The sequence below is a fragment of the Parus major genome, chromosome 23 (assembly GCF_001522545.3).
Source record: "Parus major isolate Abel chromosome 23, Parus_major1.1, whole genome shotgun sequence".
NCBI classification, from domain to species: domain Eukaryota; kingdom Metazoa; phylum Chordata; class Aves; order Passeriformes; family Paridae; genus Parus; species Parus major.
In genome coordinates, this window is record NC_031791.1 from 1,419,978 (window position 1) to 1,427,615 (window position 7,638).

General features: G+C 59.2%; 1 protein-coding gene across 1 annotated transcript in view; it reads right to left on the reverse strand.

Annotated features, from left to right (window-relative positions):
• Nucleotides 1–407: 407 nt before the first annotated feature.
• The window catches only part of MFSD2A (major facilitator superfamily domain containing 2A), a 13,392-nt gene continuing 6,161 nt past the window's right edge, over nt 408–7,638 (reverse strand). The window contains exons 6-14 of the mRNA XM_015649240.2: nt 7,329–7,501; nt 7,160–7,250; nt 6,601–6,722; nt 6,312–6,395; nt 5,573–5,656; nt 5,198–5,310; nt 4,894–5,037; nt 4,536–4,712; nt 408–4,208 (exon numbers count right to left, since the gene is read on the reverse strand). Coding sequence (XP_015504726.1) covers nt 4,151–4,208; nt 4,536–4,712; nt 4,894–5,037; nt 5,198–5,310; nt 5,573–5,656; nt 6,312–6,395; nt 6,601–6,722; nt 7,160–7,250; nt 7,329–7,501 — 1,046 coding nt within the window. The 3' untranslated portion in view covers nt 408–4,150. The remainder of the gene's footprint in view (nt 4,209–4,535; nt 4,713–4,893; nt 5,038–5,197; nt 5,311–5,572; nt 5,657–6,311; nt 6,396–6,600; nt 6,723–7,159; nt 7,251–7,328; nt 7,502–7,638) is intronic.

The window sequence follows — 7,638 nt, forward strand, 5'->3', positions numbered from 1 at the left end:
GCCGCTTCCTGCCCGGCTGCGCTCCCAAAGATGGTCAGGGCTCTCCGGGAGCGGCAGCGGGGCTCTGCTGACACCTAGTGAGGCTCTGCAGGTCCCGGCTCCCGCTGCGGGACACCCAAAACCTCCGAGGGTTTCATTTCCCTGATCTGCCGGGTGTCAGGTCACGGCAATCCCCCTTTCCTTGGGATCCCCCTTCCCTCCAGCGTCCCCCCAGCTCCCCGCACTGCCCCGGCACGATCCACGCTGCCCTCACCCCATCCTTCCCGGCCGGGCTCCCGCACTCACCCAGGCTGCTGGCTGCTTTTCTGGCCCCGTTTTCCACCTTGCCCACCCCCGCTGTGCCCCTTGCCCTGTCTCCATCACCACCAGACCGAGACGCGAAATAGAAAATGAGGCACCAGCACCGCCTCTTTTGGCATGCGGCCGCTGCCTCGTGTTTTACAGCATCCTAAAAGTCCCCGCGGTGAAGAAGCCGGCAGGGCAGGGGGAATCCGGGTGGGCAGGAGCTGTCCTTCAGTGCTGGATCCATGGGGAGAGGAAGGAGAAATCCCAGAGAACGGGGGGAGGAACAAAAGCTGAGCGGGGGGAAGAGGAGAGCGCGGCTCCCGGGGATGTCACAGCCCAGCCCCAGCGCTGTTTGCTCCTGGGGTGGGTCTGCCCGGCTGAACGCGGTTCCTGGAAGAGCAAAGATCGAGTTCCTGGTAAGGCTGGGGCACGGAGGAGCTGCGTGTTTACTCTCGGGAAGGTCAGCGATCTGCGAGGTGCCCATAAAACCTGCTCCGTATCCCTGCCACGTGTCCGCTGCCTCATCCCCCGTTTCTCCAAGCACCGTGGGAATATTTGCTTCGTTTTTCAGCTATGTTTTGTCTGAAATGTCTCTGCGTCCCTCACACAGCAGCCTTTGGCTTCTTGCAGCCGCAGGAGAGCACTTGTCCCTTGTTGTGGGGTGTGGAGGGCACTTGTCCCTTGTTGTGGGGTGTGGAGGGCACTTGTCCGAGCTGCAGCCCAGCTCCATTCCTGGGAATTTATGGGTTTTCCTTTTTCCAGCAGGAAAGCACGTCACTGCTCCATCGTTTCTGCCCGTGTGCAGGAGTCCTGGGGCTGCTAACAACCTTGGGAACCGTGGCTTTTACAAAACATTAACCAAAGCCCACCGAAACACGTCAGCCTGTGTTTGCAGATGATGTGAGTGACCTCAGCCTGGTGGCACAGACAGGGTGGCCCCTGGGGACAGCTGTGACACCCATCCTGCACAGCTGGCCTGGGTTAACTGCTGTCCCCATGGAGTGACAGAGCCCAGCGTTTGTCCTGAGCACAGCCCTGCTCCAGCATTCCTGCTTCCCAGAAATTCCAAAGCTGAGCTAATTTCCAGCTGGATGCACCCTGGGGACTGTGGGGTGACACCCCTTTCCTTCGGGAACCCCTGCTTGGTTCAGCTTGAAGTGTCCCAAACCAGTCCTGGGTGATTCCTGCTGCTCCTGGATCCTTCCAGCCCAGGGAAATCCATCCTCACCAGCAGCCCCTGGAACATTTCACAAATCCTGCTGCCAGAAAAACCCAGGGATTTTTGCCCTTTCCCTGCAGATAAGGAGGGAGGTTATTCCTCACCCTCAGCAAGGAGAAACTCTTCACACTTGCACTTTTTTCTCCTGCAGGGCAAATAGACTCAGCTGTCACCTCTGGACTTGTTCCTCCTGCCTTCATCCTCCTGAGGCAGTGAGGTCCTGCCCCTTGGTGCCAGGGGATGGAGTTCTGCAGGTTCACATGCTGCCTTTTGGAGCTCCAAATGATGTTTGTTTGATTTTGTCCCTCTGGCCGTCATCTGGGCCCCAGAGCACACCAGGAACCCTCTGCTCCCCTCCTGCACAGATCCCCCAAGCTCAGGGCTGGCCCAGGAGCCTGCTGGACCCCAGAGCTGGGGTTCAGGGCTGATTCCCAGCCCAGCAGGTGTGAGCACACAGCTGAAAATGTTCTCCACACTCTGGTTCCTTGTCCCTCACCCGGAGGACAGAGCAGCCCAGCTCTGCAGGGAGGTGCTTCCCAGCACTTGGATGCATTTGTTCCACGCCCAAGGTGTGGATTAAGCCAGGGCACAGCTGTAGGTGCAGGCAGCACCTCCCTGTGCATTTTTTGCCACCCATTTCCTCTCCAGTCTTGGAGTGAAAGCCTCTGTAGCCACAACTGGAGCAGGATCCCAGCTCCCAGGCTGGAGCTTTGCCCAGGGCTCGAGTGTTATCAATTCTCACGGACGCTTTCCCCCCACATCTCATTTCCTTTTAAGCTTTAAACAGAAGAATTGTTCTCTTCTGGGAGAAGGGAGGAATATCCAGGCCCCAGCTCAAGCCCCTCTGGATGGTTTTACTCTCTTGGGCTGGCTGCAAAAAACCTGAACAGAGACTGCTCCTCGTGAAGAGCCAAAAAAACAAGGAGGCAAAGAATAAAATGTCCCTTTTTTTTTTCTCTTGAAACACTTCTGAGAAAAAACAAAGGCTCACAGCGATCTTTCAAATCCTTGGAGGCTGCAGCACTGCCCACACCCCTCAGAGGCAGCCAGGTCATGGCCAGGAGCAGTGCAGGGGTCAGAACATTCCCAACACCCCTGAGCTCTGTGTTGGCTGGAGCCTTCCTCCTCCTCCTCTTCATGCAGAGGGTGCTCCTGACACACCTGCCCCAGCACAGGGGCTGCAGAGAGCGCTGCCTTTGTCCCCCTGCTGTCCTGCCCTCGTCCCTTGGCTGCAGGGAGCTCCCCAGTGCTGCCCCATGGCCCTGCTGAGCACAAAACCAGCTCCCAGCCTCGCCACACCATCCCTCTGCCCTTTTCCCAGCCCCAGGGGCAGAGTGGGGCCTGGGGGAGCATTCCCAGCTGATCCCTCTGGCTATTTTTAAACTCCATCCTCATTCCTGTCCTTTGTACCCAAATGTGGAACCAAGGGTGAGCCATCCTTCCCCCCAAACCCCCCACTCTCAGCTCAGCCCTGGCTCCACCAGCTCCTCGGTGTGACCTGAAGGCAGCAGCCCTGTCCCCTCTGCAGAGCCAGCACCAGCTGGGAATTCACCCCATCCATCCATGGGGGTGCCTGCTTCATCCCTGCACTGCCTCCAGCCCCCTTTTCTGGAGTTCCACTTGCTGCTGGAGGCGTTGGGGAGGGCAGGGCTGTCCCCCTGTGTGCTGTGGGAGCAGGGAATGCGAGAGGAGGGTATAAATATCCAGGGAGATTAGTGCTCCCCAGCACTCTGCAGCCAGTGTTGAGTGTCACCCACAGCCCACACTCCCTTTCTCTCCGCTCCCCAGCTGCCTCTCCTGTTTCCAGCCTCGAGTTCACCATCTCTGCTGGCAGCACTTTGATTTCATTCCTCCCTCCACCCCCGTTCCCCTCTTGAAAAGGAGGAAATAATAGAGCCTTTGTTGGATGGCTGCGACACAGGCACCGAGCAAGGAGCTGCACGGGGGCAAGGGGCTGAGCACAGCCTCCTGCCTGGATTATGGCATTCCTGCTCCACAGCTCAGGAAAAGTCAATCCTGCACCCTGTGGTGTGTAAAGGGACCCTGGGCTGGCTGACAGCCGTGAAAAATCCCAGCAGAGAGAAAAAGAAAAAAAAAATTCTTCACACCCGCTGCCGACTTCCCCCACTTTTATGTAAATTAATATTAACAGGTCCTCGGGTTTGGGTTCTGTACAGATATATACAAACAGGAAACAGCTCCATATTTACATCATTAAGTTAATTAGGCTCTGTAAAAAAAAAAAAAAAAAAGAACAGCTCCCACATTAGTGCCCTCTGTAGAGACAGCAGAGGTGAGCTCACGTCCTGGGCACACTGACAGTGTAATGTACACTAACGATCACCCCCAGGCAGGGCACTGGGCACGGCTGTTCCAGGCAAAACCATCCCAAATCTGGGCATCCCTGCCCTCCAGAGCCCGGCAGGGAGAGTGTTTGTCTGGGGTGAGGCACCACCATGTGTGTAATGTACACTACCAGCGCTCTGTGGGCCCCGTGCAAGGCACAGGACGGGCACAGATCCCGAGTTCCAGGCAGTGGATGCTCCACACGGCTCTTCCAGCACCTCCAGTGGCACCAGGCTGGGCCAGCCCGGAGGGGACGAGTCCTTGGGGAGCCCCAGCGTGGGCAGCCAGAGCCAGCCCGGCTCACACGATGCTGGCCAGCTCTGTGTTGTCCGACTCCGAGCTGCTGTTGCTCTCCTCCCTGGGGGAAAGGGTTGGGAATGAGGCATGGATTGAGCCATAGGTCTGCATCCCAGTAATATCTGCCTTGGAGGCTCCAGAGGGACGTCAGCACCTCGTGCAGCCCCCACAGGAGTTTGGGGTGGCAGCTGGGGCGGGTCCCTGCTGATCTCCCAACACTTCACACCATCCCTTTGGAAGCTGGGATTGGGAAAACAAGGCAGCCCATCCCTCACGCCACCTCCCACGGGTCCTGGAAGATTCCTGGACAAGTCACAGTGTGTCCCAACCCGTCTGGTCCTGCCCCCACACACACACCCCCCCACACGCCGTGTTTGCTGCCTGACACCTTAAATCCTGCAGGGCTTTCTTGTTTTTCTTCCGCTTCTCCTCGTCGATGGGATACAGCTTGAAGAGCAGCAGGCTCAGCAGGATCAGCCCCACGGGAACAGCAGACACCAACATCTTCAGGGTGAAGTTCACCTGGCCAGGCTGGGAACAGCCCCGGGTCTGGTACCCCGCGAAGCTGTGGGCAGAAAGGAAAAGAGGGTTTGTCAGGCAAAGGAAAAAGGGTTTGCAGGAGCTGAGCTGCTCCCTGTGGGGAGAGCTTTGGAGCAACAAGTGCATTTAGACCCCTTCAGCTCCCTCCCAGAGCTTGGGGAGTTCCCCCTCCCTGCCCTCCCCTCAGCTCCCACCCAGGAACTCACTCCAGGCTGAGCGTGGAGATGCCCAAGGAGACCCCGGCGGTGAACTTGGTGAAGAAGACATAGAAGGAGAAGAAGATGGCCTCATGGCCGTGGGAGCTGGGGTGCTGCAGCTTGAAGTCATCGATGACATCTGGCAGCATGGACCTGTGCAGAGAGAGGGACGGTGACCACCAGGACTGAGACAGCAAAGCACCTCCTCTGTGCCGAGAGCAGAGCCCCAGCTGGGGCTGAAAACACTGCCAAAAAATCCTTCTGAGGGGGTTTTTAACCTCAGAAAGCCCCCTGCCCAGCCCCTGACGCTCACCAGGGCAGGAGGAAGGCGGCTGCCACGCTGATCCCGGCGGCGACGGCCACGACGTAGGTGACAAAGAGATTACTGTCCAGGACAACCACCATGATGAGGAAGGGGATGGCAGACTGCAGAGGGACAGGTTGGCATCAGCAGGGCCTGGCCCAGACCCCCCTGGCTTTTCCCTCTCCCTATATCCCAGCCCTCCAGCTGTGGGGACAGCCAGGGGTGCAGTGTCCCCTCCCTGAGCCCCAGGACAGCACAAACAGCAGGAGGAGGGACAGGCACCAAATTGTCATCAGCAGCAGCCCCTGCCCAGCTCTGTGCTCTTCTGGGGGAACTCTGCTCATCCCATGTGAGCAAAGAGCCCACGCTTGAGGGGACACTCACGGAGATGCCCACGTAGACAGCTGTCTTCTTCCCAAAATGGGTCAGGAACCACTGCCAGAAGGGAATGGTCAAGGTGGCCGAGAGCTGTGGGAAGAGAAGGGTCATGGTTGGCTCCTCTCTATGGGAAAGGCCCATCCCAGCAAGGACCAGCTCCTGGCACGGCCTCCTCCCATCCCAAATTCCAGCACCTGCTATTTCCACACGCTCCTGGGGCTGGCACAAAGCCACAAGAGGTGTTGGGGCCACCTCCTCCCGCAGTGCCCAGCCCTGGCAGCACACCTGTCCCGACAGAGCGAGGATCTGACTCGATCCTCGCTGCTGGTCCTGTCACCCGCGCACAGCGCGGCCCGGAGCCACCGTGGGCCCTTCCACCCCGCTGAGGAGAGAACAGGAACAAGGCAAGCTGGAAAGAGCTCCCAAGGAGCTGTTTTGCTCCCTGTTCCTGGCAGGAAACACTGAGATCATTTTCTCAAAGCGGGGATGGGAGGGAGACAAGTGGCAGGATTTGGACAAAAGGCCCCCATGGCTCCTGGTCTCCCCCGTCTGTGGCCTTGTTCACACAGGAACAAAGGCCCCGCTGTTCCTGCCAACACACCCGGCCCTTGCAGGGCATTTGGCAGCTGCTTCTCCCTGCCCTGCTCCCAGGGCACCTCTGATCACTGTCCCTGTGTCCCTGTCCCTCCCTTCACCCCACGGAGCCCCTCTCCCACGCCAGCCCCCAGGACGGGGCCGTACCCACCATGATGGCCAGGAGGATGTTCTGGAACTCGTTGCGGAATCCCAGGGTGTAGGTGCAGAAGAGGGCGAAGTTTCCCTCCAGCAGCTGTGGAAAAGGCAGCCAGGGGTCAGGGGGGACACGTCTGTCCTCACAAAGCTCAGGCAGGGGAAGAAAGCGGCCATTCACCGAGGGCAGGAGGCCACATCCTCTTTCCTCTGCTCGGGGTTCATCCATCACGTGCTGCCAGCCCCCGGGATTGTCCCCACAGCCACCCCCACGCTGTCCCCTGTCCCCAGCACCTCCAGCTCACCATGAAGGCCAGCGAGGTGAAGAGGAAGCCGGCGATGAGCCTGATGTAAGGCCCGTGGTTCATCACCAGCTTCAGCCCCTGGAAGAAGGAGACAGGCTCGTCCGACTGCAGCTCGGAGGATTCTGGGGAGCAGAGATCAGCCCAGGGTTAGATCTGCCCCAAAACAGCACCCATGGGTGCCCCATCCTGTCCCCCACAACCCCTGCACCCACAGCAGCCCAGCCCAAGGGAGTCAGAGCAGGCCCTGCCCTCAGCCCCATGGATTCCCCCAGGATGAGCAGGGAGAGGGAAGGACACAAGTTTGGATATCACATCCCCCCCTGGCTGGCACTGCCAACCTTGGCCAGGCAGAAATGGGTGAGATAAAGGTTATCTCACAGCTCCCAGAGCTGCTCTGTTCTCCTGCCCTTCTGCAGCACCTCCCCAGACCCAGAGCTCAGCTCCACCTGCCCTCTCCTCAGGGAGACCCCACAAACGAGGGGCCAAAACCTCGGCCAGACCCCTGGAGAGGGAGGAACAGCAGCGTTTCCACAAGAAATTCCAAACATTCCAGCCTCACCTCTCCTCTCCCTCACGCCCAGCAGCAGGATGAGGGCACAGAGGATGTAGAGCCCCCCGATGACCCCCGCAGCGATCATGTAGGCGTTTCTCTGTGCAAGACAGGGAGCAGCAGTCAGGGAAGGGGCTCATCCCGGGATCAAGGCTGCTCTGGGGGATCTCCAGCTCACCGTGTCCGTGAGTGATGCCGTATCATGGGTCGTGTTCAGCTCCTCCATGGCCACCGAGGAGTTGGGCAAGCCGAAGAAGAAGGGGCTCCCGATGCAGGGGGTGTCCACCTTGCCAACGATCTGGCCCTGGATGGCAGTGCCCAGCACGGTGCCCAGCACCTCCACGGTCATACCTGGAGGGAGAGGCCAGCAGGAATGAGCCCTTGGCCACAGCAGAGCATCCCCAGGGCTGGGATTCAGCGCCCGTCCCAGGGAGAAATGAGCCAGCCCAGCTGTGCTTCCCTCCAAATCCCCAAGGGATAAAGGGAAA